Source organism: Leptodactylus fuscus, chromosome 1 (assembly GCF_031893055.1).
Source record: "Leptodactylus fuscus isolate aLepFus1 chromosome 1, aLepFus1.hap2, whole genome shotgun sequence".
In the NCBI taxonomy this organism is placed as follows: Eukaryota; Metazoa; Chordata; class Amphibia; order Anura; family Leptodactylidae; genus Leptodactylus; species Leptodactylus fuscus.
The window spans coordinates 172,066,533-172,088,243 of NC_134265.1; the positions used below are offsets into that span (position 1 = coordinate 172,066,533).

At 39.9% G+C, this 21,711-nt stretch overlaps 1 protein-coding gene across 1 annotated transcript in view; it reads right to left on the reverse strand.

Annotated features, from left to right (window-relative positions):
- SLC44A1 (solute carrier family 44 member 1) overlaps positions 1-21,711 on the reverse strand; it is a 105,412-nt gene that overhangs the window by 22,907 nt on the left and 60,794 nt on the right. The window contains exons 6-8 of the mRNA XM_075280050.1: positions 19,219-19,388; positions 9,354-9,443; positions 190-329 (exon numbers count right to left, since the gene is read on the reverse strand). Of these exons, the coding sequence (XP_075136151.1) occupies positions 190-329; positions 9,354-9,443; positions 19,219-19,388 (400 nt within the window). The remainder of the gene's footprint in view (positions 1-189; positions 330-9,353; positions 9,444-19,218; positions 19,389-21,711) is intronic.

Below are 21,711 nucleotides of genomic sequence, written 5' to 3' on the forward strand. Positions count from 1 at the left end.
ATACAAAGTTTTTTTTTTTTTTTTTTTTTTTTTTAAAAAGGGAGCTGGTAAAGACATGTCTTCCCAGACTTTAGAATACTAACACATTCACCAGTCATCTGTAAACTGCCATTGTGTTGTTAATAATAAAGTGGAGAAGTGAGAAAGAAATGACCCAGTTTTATATACAGCCAAAAACACAAAGCTTACTGTGAAGACAGTTGCAGCAATGGCATATATGAGCAAGGCTTGCTGGTTGTCTTTGGAAACCTGAAGTTGATCTGGTTGGAGATCCTCCTTAACAGATTTCCGATGTTCAGCATACATCCACCAGAGAACACCAGTGCCTCCTGCACAAAAGAATGGAGCACAAACAAATGACAATTCAGAACACAAACAACATGCAGATTATTAGGTCTTAATAGAGAATAAAGAAACCAAAGAAAAGAATCTTTTATATTCATTGTAGTGGATCCATGAGCAAGTTGTGATTGGGGACAAAAACAAAGGTATTTACTCCAAGACTGATAAAATTCACAATGAATCCAGACATGTCAGCTCACTTAGCTTTCCTGTGACTCTTCTAGTTTTCAGGCTTTCTTCAACTGGTCACTTAAGCAACGTTCACTTTCAGACGGCTTCTGGCTCATTACTATTCACTGCACTATGATGGCACCTCAGTTCAGTGAATACTAATGCAGAGGTTACAGGGAATTACCAATTTATTTAAAGTTGTACTCTATTTTTTTCATTAGGTTTGAGCCAGGATCAAGTCTCAAGGCAGTCACTCTACAGGCTGAGCCTCCGTCTCCATTATTCTCAATGGAAGGTTTTTCTCTCACTAAACTTCAATATTGTTTGCCTGCTACTACTACTAAGAGAATAACTTCCCATTGTGATAAATGGAGGTAGTGGTCAAGCAGTAGAGTGATTGCCCTCCATACATCCTCATTAGGTATGATCCTAGGTTAAAACCCAGCTCACACAGAATGAAAAATAAATAGAGTAAAGCTTAAAATTATATATATATATATATATATATATATATATATATATACACACACACACATATATATAATATATATATATATATACACACACACATATATATATATATATATATATATATATATATATATATATATATACACCACAGTCAGATAGATTATGCACAAATGGAGGAAATTAAAGATGATTATTACTCTCCCCAACTGGTAGAGATCATGACTAGGGTTGAGCCAATCTTGACTTTTCAGGATTGATTTTAAAATCCGATTTCCGATCATTTTTCATTCGAACCCGATCTCGATCCCAATTCCGATCCCAATGCAAGTCAATGGGATTTTTTTTTTTTTTAATCGGAGATCGGATTTTAAAAGCAATCCTACCCCCTGGTGTCCACTTACCTCCAGAGATGTCTGGTCCTGTGCCTTCATTCTTTGCCTCGCTGCTGCTCCACGCTGCTTTTCTTCCTTCGCTGCCCCCCCCTGCCAGGTTAGGAGAGTGTGGGCGGGTACTGGGAGGGGAGACGTCACGTCTTCCCGCCCTGACCCACCCACACTCTAAGCCACAAGCCCCGCCCACCTAGCGCTTTAAACACTAACCTGGGAGGCGGGGCAGCGAAGCAAGAAGAAGGAGGGCACTAGAGCAGCCATTTCTAGAGGTAAGTAGCTGCTAGAGATTTAGTTTAGCCTTCCATTCGAATGAATGGAGGCAGCCGGCGCGCAGGGGGTTAAGCCTGTGTGTGTCGGCTGCTTCCATTCATTCCTATGGAACTGCAGCGGAGCCTTCACACTGAATAAACAACGTATACTCAGTGTGAAGGCTAAGCAAAGCATTGTGGGAAAAATCACTGATCTCGATCCCACATAAAAAGATCGTGTTCGGAATTCCGATGGCGATCGTGAAATTTTCTCGATCGCCGATCGGAATCTGATCTTTTCCGAACACAATCGCTCAACCCTAATCATGACATAAGCAAGACATATAATAGTCCACAATGTCATGAAGGAATTCAAGATAACCTCTAAGCAACTACAACCTTGTAAGTTCACTAATATTATTTAGGAGTACACTGAACAACAATAGCGTGCTTAGCAGTGTTGCAAGGAATAAAAAAAGACGTTGCTCTAAGAAAAAAAAGAAAGCTGCTGTCTGTCTGCAATTTGCTAAAGATCACTTGGACAAGTCAGAAGGGTACTGGAACAATGTTTTGTGGAATCAAGAACAGAGCTCTTTGATGTAAATGAGAAAAGAGTTATGTTTGGGGATGGGAATACACCGCATTCCAGCATAAAATTCATTTGTGGAACATGATGTTAGTATGATGGTTTGCACCTGTTTTGATGCATCTGGGCCAGGAGAGGTTAATGAATTATTGCAGAAAATTATAAAGGAAAATGTCAAGACATCAGTCTGTGAGCTGAATATCAAGAGAACGTCATGCAGCCAGAGAAAGAGCATAAGCACAAACTCTTTTCACACAAGGGTACTAGAGTCTACCTTGAACTTTACAGTTTTTCCCCAATAAACTTCAATTTAATCGTCATTACATGTACACATATAATGTGCATTATTTTTTATTTCAATGAGTGTATTTACCTAGACCTTCTATAGGGTCAGATGTTTTTTCCGTTACGTCGTGATACATAAAACCATACAATTCAAAGAGGGTGTACTTTGTTTCTCATGACTGTAGCACTTAAGTTGTTTGCAATTTCTCTGCATATTGCATGGCCTAGCATGGGGATACATTTCTGGGATATCTACCCCTAGGAAGATGTGTCAACTGTCTTGAATGGTTTTCCACCAGTGAATAATCTTTTTCTCAGTAGCATGATGAACTTCCAGTTTGGAAATACCGTAGTCTTATAACACTTTCCAGATTGATTGGGCTACAACAATTTTTGATGCTAATGTGTTCCCTCTTCAGCATTGTGCTAACACACGCCTGAATGCTCCAAACCAGCAAATTGCCAAAACCTCTGCTTTTATAGAATAATGTATTGGGATCTCACTATAATGCAGCAAGTTCCATTTACACAACCCGTTCAGTCCTGTGTACTATGAAATTGGATTCCTATGTCCTATTTTTGTTTTTGTGTTGATTTTTTATTTAAAAGTGTCTAAAATCTCCATTTTTATACAAAAAAAAAAAAAGCTGAAACTTGACTGAAATTACACTTCACGTAATGTAGGACATATCTGACAGTTTTCTACAGTATATAAAGCACTGTAGGAATTAGGGCTGGCCGATCAATCAAATGAATCCTATTATTTTGCCACTTCTGTAAATCATAATTCTACTTTTCATTAGAACTGTGAAATCAATTTTAGCCCTGCCAACAACATCAGGGCCAAAGGGAAACAGTAGGTATATGGGCTGCAACAAGTGTGAGAGGTTAGTTGCAATGCAGGGACAAAAATCTATTAACCCTGCGTGACTGTTGTAAGTGTCAGGTTGGCCCCTGATATTTTGTCTGCTTCTTCTGATGTTAGGTGATTGGCCAGAAATCCAGAAGGCAGTAAACGGCAGTTATCTATGGTACAAAAACACAACGTTTTTGTGTCGTAGGTTTTGGTGCGATTTTTAAAACCAATACTCTCCTGACTTTAGCTCAGAAACACAGAAAAATCTGCAACAAAAAAAACCTTGTTTCCACAGTGTGGGCCTTGGCCTAAAGGCTCTCCTTACCAACACGGAGTTTGCTGAGACAGCCTGTATCCAGCGTGAGTATAGCATGTACTCCCTGTCCTGTTTATATTTTTACTAACTGAATTTTACATGGGAAGAATATGCAAATCTGTCTTCCATGATGTAATTAGGAAGTCAGTTGCTGCCTCAGTGTTGCAAATCAATAGAGGGCGCTCACTGGAATGTGCAAGCCTGTCTTCCCTGATGTAGTTAGGAAGACAGGATTCCAGTGAGCGCCCTCTATTGGTTTGCAACACTGAGGCAGCAACTGACTTCCTAATTACATCATGGAAGACAGATTTGCATATTTTTCCCATAGTCCCTTGCGAAGTGGAGTGCTAAAGGCTTAATAAGTCTCCACACACCTATATGGTGGTCTCTCCCCAAGGAGTGAAAATATCCCCTTAACCCTGAATTTTACATGTAAACTAAACTTTGACATTGTCCATGCATAGCACTCATCGCTAACAGCACAGCTCATCTCTCTTTTCCCAACACTTCTCTCTATACATAATGGGCTGGAATGTGTGAGAAAAACAAGCATTTTCTTTCAGGTTGTGTTTCTATGATGTTCACTGTGTAGTAAAAATGAAATGTTACCCATATTATCCATATACTGTGAGTTAGTACTGTCATGGCATTACCAAATTTATTAAGTTTTTGTAATGTCTTAATGTTGCATTGTTGTGATACATGTAACTTTATTAGATTTCCATACATGGATGTGTGTGTGGGCTCTTTCTTTGCTAGGAAAGAGTTATAGGATCTTGGGGAATATCTGACCTTTTGATCACTTTTTGTGTCTTATCTTGAATAAAAGGTGGGGGGATTTGAGTTTATACGTTTTTTACAGTTTTACTTTTTTTAAGCTTCTGGGGTTCTTGACTCTTTAGGACACTCATAGATTTAGCAATTTCAGCGCTGTACTGCAGTCTGCAGTGTAATTGCTATATTACTATTGTACGCAGAGCTTCTGCAGGCTTGGGTGTCTTCAGAAGGCCATTTCAATGGAATGGCTCATGCAATCTTCCCACAGTAATGCAGTTTTGCAGCTGAGAATAAAACTAAAAGTTACAGCAACCACTTAGATGTGTTGGCACAATTATAGCAGATGTCCTGAAAGAGTTAAAGCTTCCAGAATGATTGGCTGAGTTTAAAAAATTTAAAAACAATCACCCAACATACATTGACATGGAACAAACCTTCAACCTTCCTTTTTTTTTAAATTATGACTGTTAAAAATTAAACGTTTTTTGTTTGTATCCATCTTTCTGACAGTTTTACTGCCCGTTGATCTAATCACCTGACAAATCAAAGTATCAGACTGTAAAACCATAGTCTGATACAGGCCGATGCTTCAAACTTTTTTCTGTAGGAGGGTGTGTTTGGGACTTTTTAACAAAATATTTTATAGCTCCTTTTAGTAGAAAAACTGGCCCATAGTCTCTCCTTGGCAACATTCTAACTGATAGCTATGAGCCAGCATAGATTGCACCTATAATTTACACAGATTGTCCGGCATAAATTGTGATACATGTCTCAGGCCATGATGGTCCCACTCTTTCCCACTATGCCCCAATAAAAAGCACAGCTCGTCTAGCAAATAATAAACCTTTAACCAGCTCTGTCACTAAGGAAAAAAAAAAAAAAAAAGAAGATCAAAAGCACTGCCAGAATTGAGGATTATTTTTAATCCCTCCCAAAGAGTTAATAACATTTTATCATATAGGTTATAGACACCCCAAAATGGTGTCATTAAAAAATATATATCATCCCACAAAAAACTAAATGTATATCATTCTTTATATGGCTACATCACCAGAAATGTATATTAAAAAAAAAAATTATATAGCTTGTACAATACAATAATCCAAAGATTGCTGGCTAAGGTGCTCTGCGTTGCGGAAACGCAGCTTTTTCGAATGCAGTTTATTTTGAGGGTTTCTGAGCCAAAGTCAAGAATGGCTACAAAAGGAATGAGAAATATATAAGAAGCTCTTATACTTCTACCTTCTGCTCAATCCACTCCTGGCTTTGGATTTAAAAAAAAAAAAAAACGCAACAAAATTTGCAACAAAAAAAAGCTGCGTTTCTGCAATATTGGGCTTTAGCCTAAAGGAGAAAAGGAATGTATAAGCTATGAGAGCACATATCAGGGAACTCCACAGATTTAAAGGTTATGAGGAAAAAGACACCAAAAATGACCCCCCAGAATGACACCCACTCACAATAATAGGACATACTTGGAAAATAGGGGAGTTAATGTACCCAAGGTGCTCTGTACAGATTACCTATTCACGTTTCATCATCTGCTTTACATTCACATCTGGGAAAACAAATGCTCACTACATACCTTTTTTATTTTTTTAAATGTAGATTGTGAGCCCTACATAGAGCTCACAATGTACATTTTTTCCCTATCAGTATGTCTTTGGAATATGGGATGGAAATCCATGCAGACACGGGGAGAACATACAAACTCCTTGCAGATGGTTTTTTGCCCTTGGCGGGATTTGGACACCAGGACTCCAACGCTGCAAGGCTGCAGTGCTAACCACTGAGCCACCGTGTGGCCCCTCACTACATACCTTGATAAATTCTTTGAGGGGTGCAGTTTTCAAAATTGGGTAACTTCCCAGGGAATTCCAATTTATCGGCACCCCAGGGGATTTGCAAACTTAACATGGCATCCAAAAAACTATTTAAGGCCGTGAAGGCCACATGAGGCGTAAACATGGTGGAAAAAAATGTGGTGTTTTACAGTCTAGCGAATCCCATCCAGATATTGCAAAAAATACACACAGCGGATACGCTGTGCTTTCCAAAACCGTTGTGATGTAATATACCCTACTGTGCCTCTGATTGCACACACTTTTGTTAGTCTATAGAATTCTCCTTTGTGTGTCATATTCTAGATGTATTGTCTCCTAGAAGTATTGCTTTTAATGACAAGTACCAAATAACACAATGGTGTGAGAATATGATATATAACAGTAATAGCAGAAGAATATAGCATAAATTTGTTTAAGACAGATTGTCCTCAAGGCACCTTTGACAATGCTGCAGCAATGACAAGCTTCTCCAGGAAGAAAGCTCGCAATAAATCTACTCCATTAAGCCTTTGATCACATTGGAGTTATTAGTCATATTTCAAGCTTATATATTTACTAGCTGGTACCCGCGACTTCGTCTGTGGTGATTGTAGGAGTGGGTATATACAGGCGTGGGTAAGGTTTTCGTACTGTGTATAAGGGATGGGATATGAAATGTAACTTTGTATCTTGTTGTTTCTGTAATTCAGAGAATACGTGAGACTTTTGTGTTGAAGGTAATTTGTATTTGAGCTGCTATACGGTGTTGTGAGAAACTTTACATAGTGACTTTGGGACAGAAGTATTTGAAGTTAACCCTTTCCCGCCGATGGCATTTTTTGATTTTCGTTTTTGACTCCCCTCCTTCTAAACCCCATAACTTTTTTATTTCTCCGCTCCCAGAGTCATATGAGGTCTTAATTTTTCCTGGGACAAATTTTTCTTCATGATGCTACCATTATTTATTCTATATAATGTACTGGGAAGCAGGGAAAAAATTCTGAATGGGGTGGATTTGAAGAAAAAATGCATTTCTGCGACTTTCTTACGGGCTTTGGTTTTACGGCGTTCACTGTGCAACCAAAATGACATGTCCCCTGTATTCTGTGTTTCGTTTCGACTCCGGGGATATGAAATTTATATGGTTTTATTTACATTTTGACCCCTTAAAAAAATCCCAAACTGTGTTAAAAAATTATTTTTTGAAAAGTCGCCATATTCTGACAGCCGTAACTTTTTTATACGTGCGTGTACGTGGATGTATAGGGCGTCTTTTTTTGCGGGACCGGGTGTACTTTGTAGTTCTACCATTTTCGGGAAATGTTATTGCTTTGATCACTTTTTATTCAATTTTTTATCAGAATCAAAACAGTGAAAAAATGACGGTTTGGCACTTTTGACCATTTTTCCCGCTACGGCGTTTACCGAACAGGAAAAATATTTGTATATCTTTGTAGAGCGGGCGATTTCGGACGTGGAGATACCTAATGTGTATGTATTTCACAGTATTTAACTACTTTTATATGTGTTCTAGGGAAAGGGGGGCGATTTGAATTTTTAATCCTTTTTATTTTATTTTTTATATTTTTTTTACTTTTGTAAACTTTTTTTTTTGCATTTATTAGACCGCCTAGGGGTATTGACATGGGTGGGCGGTGTCGCGGATTGTCAGAGCGGTAGGGGTCGGCAAACATGGCTGCTCCGGAGCGTTAAAGAGAGCCTCCTGGAGTATCGTTAAGGTGAGGGGCAAAGTGGTAAAGTATATGTATATGTGATTGTGTGGGGTTAGGGGCTAGGCTGCAGAGGGCAATATGAATTTTGTGGCTTGCTATGGTCCAAAGTGTGTGAGATTGCAGAGATGGTGGTGTGAGTTTGGGTTTTGTGGGGGTCCTGGCACAAACGTATGTGTGCTATTGTGATAAAAAGTAGCCTATTACGCAATCGGGTGTAGTGACTATGTTTGTGGAAAATTTCAGCCAAATCGGTGGAGCGTTTTTTTCGTGATTGAGGAACAAACATCCGAACATCCAAACTCACAAACCTACAAACTTTCACATTTATAATATTAATAGGATTAGTATACAGTTTAAACACATGCAAATATTTTCCATGTATACTTGCATCTTACAACTATTGAGTCACATGTCTATGTCTTTTCCTATATATAGACATAACTATCATACACGCAACAAACAACATTTTATTAAAAAAAAAAAACCCAAGGACAAACTTCCCAAATGATACATGGTATCAATGAAATGTCGGGGTAACGAGGGACACATTATCTGGAGAGAAAACTGCTTGCTGATGGCATTCTCTCCAAGAGCCAGCCCAATTTAGGAACTCCTGGCAAGGCAATATAAATTTTATCAGGTCTCAAAAATAAATGAGACTCTCAAGAGAAGCCCAATAATACGTTATTAATGGCTCTTTGACATTGAAGTCATTGAGTTAAACCTCTATCTTTAACTTCAAAGAACAGGCTAGTAGTAGAGTACATATACATTTACATACACACGTACTGAGTATATACAATATAAGTAGATACCACTGCAGGGGTCATCTTTTCAAGGATGTGAAACTGAGCCAAGTTCATCACAAGTTCTCTTAAACAATCACCTTGAAATACATGAGCTCTAAAATTTACTGCCAGCCTTTCTCCTTTACAGCTGATTTTTAATATAAAGAGTTAAAAGTTATATTTTATTCATGTAAATTGGTGCAGGATTCCACAGATTGAATCTTTTGTCCTGTTACTCTGAAGTCCCAGGGCAGTCGACTGTGTCAGTTAGCATCAAGGGAGAGCAGTAACCTTTCTTTTTTCGTTTTATATTGAGACTTAGGCTGCGTTCACATATGATTTGGAGTCTTTATTGCAGTGTGTGTTCAAAATCACTGGATGAAAAAGTCCTGCAAGTCTGACTTTATTCGTACAGTGGTTTAAATTCAAAAGAATGGACACCACTATAGTTAATGGAGTCCATTGGCCTTCGTATGCTACCAATGTTGTAGCAGACCGCCTATCTTATTTTAGATCTGTACATTTTCAGTGTCATTTTAGAAAATAAAATTTGAGCAGTAAAACTTACCAAGTGATCCCAATATGACCAAGATAGTTAAAATCCACACAAGTACTCTAGAGATGTACCTGATGACAACCATCAAAATCATTGAAAGCACTGCAAAGAAAACAAGAGATTGCACTGAAAATGTATACATAAAAGAGTATACTATACATAAGACCAACAACATGTTATGACATTACGATCTGTTTTCATACTCTTCTCGGTTTGCTTTAAAGGGAAAATCCAGTCACAATGGCATTCTGATATCTCATAGATACCTGGGAGAGCCCAATGTGGCCACTACTGATTTACAGTCTTTCAAATCAAGGTCTGCCTGTACAGAACATTGCTCCAGATATTAAAGGCGCTCTGTCACTGGGAAAAGTCATTTTTAACTAATCACATGCTTGCATAGCCTTTAGAAAGTTTATTCCACACTTCCCTTTAGTATATAGATTGTCTCAGTGGTTTCTGAATAAGTCCGTTTTTATTCATATGCTAATTAGACCGTTGCACGATACATTGTGCATTCCTCTCCTGTTGTTTCCTATGGGAGGCTGCTGCTGCTGATGATGACTCAGCTTCCTGTTTGCCTCACATACATAGGAGATAATAGGAGAGAGGAGGCTGCTGGGAACTTCCTGTGCTGGCTGAAAGCTCATTAGCATATGCATAAAAACAGACTTATTCAGAAACCACTGAGGCAATCTACATACTAAAGGTAAGTGTGAAGTAGCATTTCTAAAGGCTATGCAAGGATGTGTTTAGATAAAAATGACTTTTCCCAGTGATAGAGCCCCTTTAAGTAATAGAGATCCCTAAATAGTGCCAAAAAAGGTTTGCATGCTCTCTAAGGCTGAGGCCTCACATTGCGGAAATGCAGCTTTTTTTTGTTGTTGTAGATTTTGTTGCGTTTTTTTGAGCCAAAGTCAGGAGTGGATTGAGCAGAAGAGATAAGTATAACAACTTTTTATAGAGTTCCCATCCTTTTGTAGCCATTCTTGGCTTTGGCTCAAAAAACTGCAACAAATCTGCAACGAAAAAAAACTGTGTTTCCGCAATGTGAGGCCTTAGCCTAAATCTCTTTTATTCTGCAGATACCAGGTTGTACCATTCTCATCACCTGTATGTATTGTAGAACATATCAGAAAAGTATTGTGGCTGGATTCCCTTTTAATGCATTTTTATATTTTTAATATCCTGCAAGTCTTCATGGTCTCTCCAAGTTTAGTCCTTGCTCGCAATGTATTGTCAACATTACACTGCTGAAAATAAAACAAAGAAAAGCGCATGCCATATATAAGTGCAAGAGAAACAAGGTAACAGCAACTACGGGGAGAACAGCATTTTCTGTTATAACAGTTATCATAGGCTGTATAACCCCATGATGTTACTATATAAGGCTTCTGTCACGGAGCAAAGGTATACGTCTTCCTCCGGAAGGTCTTTTGAATCAACACGGACGCAAGAGGTCGGGAGACAACAGCAATTTATTGTAATCCACAAAGTTAGTAGCCGGCGGCGGTCACATCAACCGTAATAACAATAAGTCCACAGAAGTCACAACTCAATGATAGCTTTGGTTCCTTGGTCCTGTAACTAAATCCTGGCTCTCTTCAGAGCTGTTCACAGGCCGGCTAACACATACTAACTCCAGCTACAACTATATACTAAGACTGTTACTTCCTCTATCTGTGGGTGGGGAGGGCTGAGTCACAGATCCTTCCCCCCTCACCTATACCAAGGAGAGCAGACTCCCTGTCTACTATGGACAATGCACCATCCAACATCTTCTTGGAGACACGGATCAGATTATCTCCACCCATTGTCCTCACTAGTTAGAGGTATTTGCATACAATGTGCTAACACACTAGACCCCAATCAGCCAACTACACATTGATGTATACAACAGGTTAGAGAATACATTCCACAGGAAATATATATTACACATTGCCTATAGTATAGACTCTAACCATCCCGTGACAACCCCTCCCCCTCTCAAAACATGTGCATGACACAATTGGCCTACACAGGTAAATTGGGGAATGCACATCAGTCTCTATAGGTCATATGTCCTCCTGCCGGGATAACCCATCTGCGTTCTGGTGTTGGTTCCCTCGGCGGTACTGAATGGTAAAGTTGTAGGGTTGAAGGGCTGGCATCTGGCAGAAAATCCGGTGGATCCATGTTGGCGTCTCTCTGAGCTTGGCTTCGGGTCACTGCTCCCACAAAGTGGCACTGTAGATTTCCAACATCGTTGCCTAACAGAACATCGGCCGGCAGCCCGCTCATCACACCAATTGTGCATCGTTTTGGTCCATAACCATAGTCGAGTTCCACGGTAGCTTTAGGAATACGTTTCCGAGTACCTCCTGCCAACTCGATAGAAAGGCCAGGGCCCTCCTCTAGGGCCTCGGGTCGAACTACTCGGGGGTCCGCTACCGTTAGGAAAGCTCCCGAGTCCCGGAATCCAACAACTGTTCGGCCATCCAGGAGGACCTCCTGCAAGTGCTTCCGCTGAAGGTTTGCGGGATGTGTGGCGGAAGGCTGAATCCCATAGACCCCTGGAGGTGGAACAGATGGGTCATTCATGGAGTCACCTGGAAATGGGGCCAAACTTTCTGTCCTAGGGGTGGTTCCCAGGTAGTGAATAGGCCGGGATGCCACGGTGGCCCGTGCCCCCATGTTAACAGGGCAACTAGCTTGCAAATGTCCAGGCCGCCCGCACCCAAAACATCTGCGCTCTAGCATTCTTCCAGTAGGTCGTTGTCTAGGGACAGGGTTGTTCATAGCTGGAGGCCGATGGGCTGGGGCAGGGGTAGAGGGGGAATTGTAATCCTGAGGCCGGGCACGAAAGGTGGGTGGCTGGCTGAAGGGTGTCTGGCGGACTGTGGTAGTTTTCCGCTCCTCTGCAAACAACCTCTTCCACTGCGGCTTGATGGTCAGGCCCTCATCTGCAAGGGAAGCAGCTTGCTCAACTGTGGCTGGGTTCCGTTCCAGCACCCACTCACGGATCTCAGCGGGGCACTGGGAAAAGAACTGTTCCTTAAGTATGACTTGGAGGACCTTATCGACTGTGACAGCCTCCTCTCCTTCTAGCCAACGCTTGCATGCTTGCTTCAACTTGTGGGCGAACATGTGGAAGGAGCTTCCCCCATTGTAAGACAAAGAGCGGAACTGAACTCGGTAGGTCTCTGGAGTGACTGCATAATACTTCTGTACCGCTCTTTTAATGGCCTCATAGTCCCGCTGATCACTAGGGTCCATGGCTCTGAGAGCTTCCGCAGCCCCATCTCGTAGGTGCCCCACCAGATACCGGACCCAATCCTTCTCTGGGACTTCCATCAGGTGGCACTGGTGTTCGAAGTCCTGAAAATATCCATCAACATCCCCAGCCGCTTCATCAAAGGTCTTGAAGTGTTTATGGGAGACATATGGTGGTTCTCTCACTGTTGGGCTGGGGGTCGACGTTTGATTATAATTCCTCATAGTTATCTCAGCCATTCGCATTTCATGCGCCATTCTTTCCTTTTCATGCGCCATTCTCTGTTCCTCCTTCTCCGTTTCCTGAGCCCTCTGTAATGCTCTACTCCTTTGCTCTGCAGTTGCTTCTAGCCCCAGCACTGCCAATTCCTCCTCATACAAAACAACCCATCTGCTCTTTTGGGTCTGTACCTGCCACTCCCGTATCTCTACTGTCTCCTGGGGGCAGCCCTCCTCATGGTCGCTTTGCAGGGTCATCTCCTCTAGTGCCTCGATCAGTTGATCTTTCGTTCTTCCCTGGTAACTCAGGTTTAGTTCCCGGGCCCTTACTTGTAGACTTGCCATAGTCCAGTTCCTGTATTCTGAGGTTGTGGCTCCATTAATCGCTGGGCTGCTGTAGTCCATCTCGCTGTCCGCTGTTGATCCCACTGCTGCCACCAGTTGTCACGGAGCAAAGGTATACGTCTTCCTCCGGAAGGTCTTTTGAATCAACACGGACGCAAGAGGTCGGGAGACAACAGCAATTTATTGTAATCCACAAAGTTAGTAGCCGGCGGCGGTCACATCAACCGTAATAACAATAAGTCCACAGAAGTCACAACTCAATGATAGCTTTGGTTCCTTGGTCCTGTAACTAAATCCTGGCTCTCTTCAGAGCTGTTCACAGGCCGGCTAACACATACTAACTCCAGCTACAACTATATACTAAGACTGTTACTTCCTCTATCTGTGGGTGGGGAGGGCTGAGTCACAGATCCTTCCCCCCTCACCTATACCAAGGAGAGCAGACTCCCTGTCTACTATGGACAATGCACCATCCAACATCTTCTTGGAGACACGGATCAGATTATCTCCACCCATTGTCCTCACTAGTTAGAGGTATTTGCATACAATGTGCTAACACACTAGACCCCAATCAGCCAACTACACATTGATGTATACAACAGGTTAGAGAATACATTCCACAGGAAATATATATTACACATTGCCTATAGTATAGACTCTAACCATCCCGTGACAGCTTCATTCACACAAAGTCACATCCATTTAGCAGATCCGTTTAAGAGATACAAAAAGTGGATGCAAATGAATGGCCATCCATAAAGATCAATGTACATAAATAAATAAATGGATCCATTTCTGATTTTTGTTTTGAATGACAGACACAAAAGTATGGTATATTTCACTTTTATTAGGAAAAAAAAAATGGGCAAAAACGGGTCCGCTAAATGGAAAATAATGTAAAATGTAAAATAAAATGTGAACTAACTGGACCATAAGAGGGCTCTTTATAGGAAATGGGACAAGGGGAGAAGACACTGCTGTCTTTACTGGAAACTGCAGTGAAATGTCATAAATACACATATAAATAGCATATAGCACTCATCATGCATCATATTACATAATATAGAGATGTAGCACTCTAATGCAAAGCCAATAACACTATGCTGCATAACGCAAAACAAAACATTTGTTGCAATCCCTTGAAATAGCTGATCAGCAGGGGTTTCAGGTGTTGGGCCCCCTCTGATCGATGACCTATCCCGAGGATAGGCCATTAAACGTTGCTGCAGCTGTACATATTTTCTTACTATAGCATCAGGCTAAAGCATATATATTACAGTACAAAGTCTTGAGTGATTTGTACGCTAATCTAAAGGAAAAGTGTTCAGATGGAGTGATTCTGAGAACTGTTCTATCATTGTAGATGTTGTCTCTGAAATCTCAGACCATCAGCAATACTATTTTGCTGCAAATTGCAGGGGCGAGCTTGGCTGGCTTGATCTAGTGATGTGCGGTACGGCAAGTGAATGCTTATCAGTATTACAGATGACAATGTGTCAGCAGAGTGTTATAGGTGGCCTCTTTCATGAGGCATTACTACCTTCTGCCAAGTACTCTATTGATTTTACCTCACAGCTTTGCTGGTGAATAATCTGAAATTCTCAATGTTGGGCATATACATGAATGAAAATAAATGCTGATGTGTGGCCGGATGTATGCCAATAATCTGCGCAGTGTACAAAAATATACTAAACAGTGGAGCCCATAAGTGTCTGCTCTACTCAGAGGACAAGCAGAGGATTAGAGCAGGGTAGGCCACATGATCCAGAGTCGGCGCGTCATCAGGGTAGCCGATGACAAATAACCCCTTTAACATTTCATTTGCAACCTAAAGCTGTGTCATGTATTATATATATATATATATATATATATATATATATATTACAGTAGTAATTAAAAAGACTAGTGACAAACAAACTAACAACGGCACAAAATCTATGGGATTTATTTTTTAATTTTAAAGATATCTCACACAGCCAAGTGGTTTCTTTAATTTAAAGAAGCCCTTTCATATCCTTAAATCTTTTTAGTGTTAAAAGAAGTTATCCGGTTTCTAATACTGTTGGCCCATCCTTAGGATAGGTCATCAATAAAAAAATCTGTGATGGTCCGACAGCCAAAACCCCTGCAGATCTGCTGTTTGGAATAGCAGAGCACACAGTAATATTTATATACAGGGGCCATACTCCTCACCTGCTATACACTTTGCAATGGAGGATATTACTGTGCTTCCCTATAGAAGTAACTGAGACAGTTCTGCATTACCAAAATGCACTGCTACAAATTGTACGTGAAAATCGCAGCTCATGACATGTAAACATTACTGGGAGCTGTGCTGCCCCCCCTCCCACAGCAAATCTGTAGGGGTCTTAGCTGTAAGATACTCACAGATCTAATAGAAGTGTACTATGAAGGGGGCGATCCCCACTATGGTGGCAGCTACATGATCTAATATTGATCATTTGTCCTAAGAAGAAGCTATCAGGCAGACAAGTGAAAAGACTTGCAACTATATTTGTCTTCTTTACTTTTTTTTTTTTTTAACTACTTCAGTACCGGGCCAATTTGTGGTCCAGGACCAGACACATTTTAGATTTTTTTTTGTATGTGCAGTTTTGAGGGCTGTAACATTTTTATCATATGTGTTATTCAACTAATTCCTGCATCTTTTTTCGGGGACATATAGGGCTTTATGTTTATGTTGTTTTTATTTTTGCATGTGTTTTCATTTTTTAATATCCAAGAAAATATAGACAAAATAGGAGGGAAATTGTGTCTGTTTTTCACTTTTCGTTTTCTTTTTTTTATTTAATAACACAAACCGCCACTAAAATACTTTAGAAAATAGTTTTTCCTTTCTGTTACAGTAATTTTTATTTTGTATGTTGTCGTCGAAGGTGGAGCTATACTCTCTAATAATGGCATTTTTTGTATATTATTTCATTTATTTTTTACATTTTTTAAAAATTTTTTTTTTATCTTTTCTATTAATTTTTTTTAAATCTTTCTTTTTACCTTGTGTTCTCTAAAAGTTCATAATAGACCTTTGGGAACATCTGATCACTTTTTTGTTTGTTAGAGAGGCTTATTTCCCCTGTAACTGGGGCTGGTACATTAGCTCCAGTTGCAGGAGGAATGCAGCCTCCTGCACGCTATATACCACAGCATTATAGGAGGAAGCTGGTCATTAGACTGTTCCTACACATGCAGGTTAAGCCTTAGGAGATGCAGACATTTTTTATTTTTGTGTTTTCGTTTTTTACTCCTTAGGGCGGGTTCACACCTGCGCCCGGTCTCCGCTTTAGGCAATCCGAAAAACTGGACAGGAGACGGAATCCCGGCAGTCAGTTTTCAAGCCCATTCACTTGAATGGGTTTGCAAGCTGTGCGTCCATGAGCGTCTTGTGCCTCTCCGTGGTGAAACCTTTTTTTTTTTTTTTTTTTTTTTTTTTTTTTTTAAACCGGACACAAAGTCGGACATGCAGGACTTTGATCAAAACGTGACCCTGAGAAAAAAACCTGGTGTTTGTTTTTTAATTTGTCACCTAGAGCTTTCAGGACGTTTACTAGAATGTGCCTTCCCATACCTGCTACAAATTACTTTTTGTAATAACAGGGCATTATCACAAGCAGGCAAATAGGTTCCCATTCAATGCAATTACTCAGTCCTGAATACAGAGCAGCACAAGTGTGTTATTTATTTACATAGTAGCCTTTAAAGACAAAACCTTCCTTCCTAATGTGTCAGATTGTTGTTATTTTTGATACATTTACTTCTAAATGTGCTTTTACCTTTTCAACCTTGTGGTCTAAATTTATAGTTTCAAAATACAGCCTATGGGTTACATTTTTCATGCCTTGAATGCCAGTTTTCTGATGTACAAAGCATAGGTAGTTGCAAATCTTTTATGCAAAAGCAGTTTTGCAATTTTTCCTTTTTTTTGTGCCACCCTTACAAATACTACCCCTAAAAGGGGGCATTGCGAGGGCAGATTTATTAGCATTTATGCCAGATTTCTGGCTATGAGCTGGTATAGTTTCCCTTCACCAGTAATGGGGCTATGAAGACTGTCATTGATAAGACCAGTCTTGATAAATCTCTCCTAGAATCTTTCTTCTATGAGCAATATAACTTGAGACCTCTTTATACCTCCCAATTATCAGGAATGGTCACTACCAATTATTGCCCTATGTAAATCTGAAAAAGACTGCACATTAAAAGAGCAAATGCTCCAATGTTGGATGACTGCATCTTTTATGAAACGTAACAGATGTTATATTGTGGGGAGCAAATAAACTTGCACAAACATAATGCATGGTCAACAAAAGTAAACTGTAAGGGCTAGTTCACACGGTGCTTCAAAATCAGCCCCTTTACAATAGTGGTATATGTAGACTGCTAGCTTCTTTTTTTTTCTGCTAGCAGAAGAACGCTCCAGGGAATGTCTGTTCCTGATCATGAATTATAAATTTACCTAATACTCAAAGTCCTGAACTAATGGCCACATCACAGAAAAGAATTAACAAACTCCTAGACCTCACTGTGAAATTTGTGACAACACATAATGGCATTTATAACACTGGTGCATTTATATGTGACTGAAGACCCAAAGGGCTCTATCAGGGGGAGTTCACACTTGCACCCGTGTCCACACACCGGGTCTCCATCCTACTCCCTGGGGAAACTGCATAGGGGACAGCAGGGAAAACAGTTTTTTTGTTTGTTTTTCTTGCACAGACACAAAGTGAAATGAATGGGTTTTAAAACTGACCGTTCCCTATCCAGTTTCCCCAGGGAATAGGATGGAAACCTGGCGGGCAGACAGCGGCGCAAGTGTGAACGCCTCCTATGTGCCAGAGTAAGATTTCTGCCTCTGACAATTAGACATCTTGTGTATTCAATAGCTACTCAAAATCTAACCAGAACTGAAAACTGAAGTAGAAATTAGCTTGAATCCAAATAAACTTTCCAGCTAATGTGTGTGATATTAAATTAGAAACGGTTTATATTCATTAAATAGATTTTAGTTTAACAAATCTTTTATATACATTTACATCTTCTAAAAATTGGACCAGATAAGTAAATATGCCCCATTGTGATTCCATTCTGTGTACACATTTACATTATGTTTAATAAATGTAGAGGCATACCTAGATGTCGCTGAAAGATAGTAAGCTGAGTAGATAAACCTCCTGTAACACACATGCATTGGGTAGAATTCACACTACCATTGGATCCCGTTATGAAGATGTCCGCTTAAAAAAAAACAAACAAAAAAAAAAACCTGACACCTATCATAATGGACCAAATGGACAGTAATGGACTTCAATGTTAAAAAAAAAAAATAACGGACACTTGCAGTCTCTTTTTTTCTACTGGACAGAAAAGTCCTGTATGTAGGATTTTTTTGTCCCCTGGAAAAAAAAGGACATGGGTGTAAACTGACACTAGATAAAATCCCATTGAAATGAATGGAAATTCTACTGACGAATCAGCTAGTGTCCGTTGCTAAAATCTTGTAACGGACCCATAGCTACGGACACTGCTGACGGTCACCAACGGTAGTGTGAATGCCCCCTTAGCCTAATCTCTGCAGAGTTTAGCTACAAGGATGCTGGATTAATGCCAATAATACCTGACATGATTGCAATGTATCAAATATGATCCATAATACACTCTCCACAATACACTCTCCACATGTGATATTACAGTAATAAGTGGCTCTAGTATATATTCAGTACACACGCCATTCAATAAGGGGTCATATAACATCTTTGCAGTTCAATAACAGTTATTTGACAGACATATTTTGTTTCAAAAACATAAAGCTAAATGCCTCTGCTAAATCAAATCGGATAGACCAAAGAATAGACCTAACTCACTAATTTACAGCATTTAATATTGGAAATCCACTACAGTCATGCAATTTTGTAAGCAGATGAGCCAAATCATTTTCATAGTTCCATATAACTTATATTAGCATAGCCCAGGAAGTGACTTTGTAAAACTGTTGCCGGTAACAATGCTATACATCAAGGCTAATAATTAGAAAAACCATTACCTAGAGACAAAAAGCAAAGTCCAATTATAATTTCTTTGCTGGTCATTACTCCACTAATCAGCCTGTGTAGGACACTATTGTCACTGACAAAAGTGATCAGGGCTTCTGCAAACTTGGCATAGCAGGAAATGTTCACAGGAGCACAGCGATGGAAGAATGGAATAGGTGCACTGGTGACACAAGGAGAAAAAAAAACAAAATAGAAAAAAAAATTACTCCTACCGAAATATAAAATGAAAAAAATGTCACATCAACACAGAAATGGAAAGGTGAATGGAAGCTTATATCTATTTTTCTTTAATTCATAATGAATGACTTGGGAAGAAACGTGGTGGGCAATGGCTGGAAATGCCGTCAATGGAAATGAATGGATATGAAAGCAAAGACAGTCTGTCAAAAAGAGGAGGAGCACAATATAAAGGAATTAATATGGACCAGTAAAACATGGCGTGACCCATATAAATAAAACTACTGATGAGAAATGAGACTTGCTTGCCAGTATCTTACATGCATAAAACTCTCTCTCTCAACTTGTTCTAGAATTTAGAAGTATGGCAGTTTTACAAAAATGCAGCACAATAGAAAATAGTGACCCTTTTGTAATAAAAACACCATTTATAGTCCCTTTTTCTTCTGGGGTTGCCATGGCAGTGTCATCAGACTAGGCCTGCATTGAAATCCTATCATGTTTCCTCCAAGTTTCTGAATGTGGTTCTTATAAACTGTAGTCACATGAAAGGATTTCTATGCAGAGACACTTCATTCATTGACCTCTGTTTGGGTATGTTCACATAACGTCACTTGACGTAGCCGTTTGCCTCAGATTCCTCTCCAAATTCTGATCATGTGTAACCCTCAAAATCAGCTGCAAACTCCTCTGTGTGAATGGTCCCTTAATATAAATGCTGTATATTTATTCATAACATGACATCAGAGGGAAGTAGGAAACCCTCTCTAAACTAAGTCTTTGGCAAAGGAGTCTTTGCTTTTAAACTGATGGTTTCTAATTAGATTTTCAGTATAAAAATACAGGATTCACCATTGCCATTCAAACAACATGCGAATAAAACTATAGTCTGATGCTACCATGGGAACCTCAGTGCAAGCAGTCATGTAAGCCGTAGTTATATTAGTGCTACAGGAGGACAGGGGAAAACAGAAAAAAAAGTGTATAAGAGAGACAGGGTCATCCATTTCCATTGTATTGAGCTACATTTGGTTCAATTAAAATATGTAACAAGATTTACAAAGTATTTATAGAAAAGAGAAAAGCAAACAAATATTAACTCAAATAACACATTGTTGAGGATTTCCTTCAGTTTCATACACTTACCTTGCATTGGATGGAAAAGCAGCTTAAAAAATAGTAAAGAAAATATGGCTTCTACATATCGTATCATATCATAAGCGTAATCCACGTCATAATCCACCCCCTCACAATGGTGGTCTATGGAAACTGCCAGGCTACTTTTTTCCGTGAGCGGCTAACCCTTTCTTCAGGTGGATTCAGCGGCTCGTTGAGCTGCAGCATCCGCCTCGCGGAAGCAACCACCGGAGTCGGCCCATTCATTTGAGCCTACTCCGGAGGGGGAAGCCGCAACTGTTGGATTTTGACCAGGCTCCCTGCGTCACTCTCAGTGCCAAAATCCACCTTACTGCTCCCCATGTGAACTTACCCTTAATTTGTTTTTAACTTTCTAGTGACTAAATAATAACATGGGGCCTCAGCCTAAAACTGAAAAACTGCAATCAACTGTAGACAAAACTGTTGCTACACCAATTACATTTACACTTTAGGGTAAGTCCACACGAGGTTTTTTGGACCGGGACCTGAGGCGGAGGCACTCTGCTCCGGATTAGGCCCAAATGAATGGGCCTAGTCGAGAGGGAGTGTCTTCAGGCGGATGTCGCAAGACAAATCTGCCTGAAAGAATGAGCATGTTGAGTGGCTGCCATTGATTTCAATGGGAGCCATCTTTTTGGTCAGGATTTTGAGGCGGATACAGCCTCAAAATTCTTACCAAAAATCTCTGTGTGAACTTACCCTAAAACTGAAGTCACCTGTAGACAAAACTCTTCCTACACCAATTACATTTACACTGTTAGGGAATAAGCTTTCCGAACAAAACAGCATTATGTAAGAAAAGAACTGTATGTAAATTACCAAAGAAGTCCTAGTTTCCTGAGGATTTCTGCAGTGATGGCTTGTCTGACTTCCTACAGGCCGGTATAAATCATTATAAGCCAGCTACAGTGGTATCCATTGCAAGTGCAATACACAATTAAAGCTGTGTACAACTGGCTTCATTGTGCACACACCAGATACCACCAGAGTTAGCTGGAATGATTTACCCTGACCTGTGTGGATGTGTCTTTGTGTACATGTGTACATATTACATACATTTATGTGCATGCCAACATAACACTCACAGGCTTTGTATTATTTTTAAATAGATTCAAGGTGGCAAACAAAAAATGTAAAAAGGAAACTCA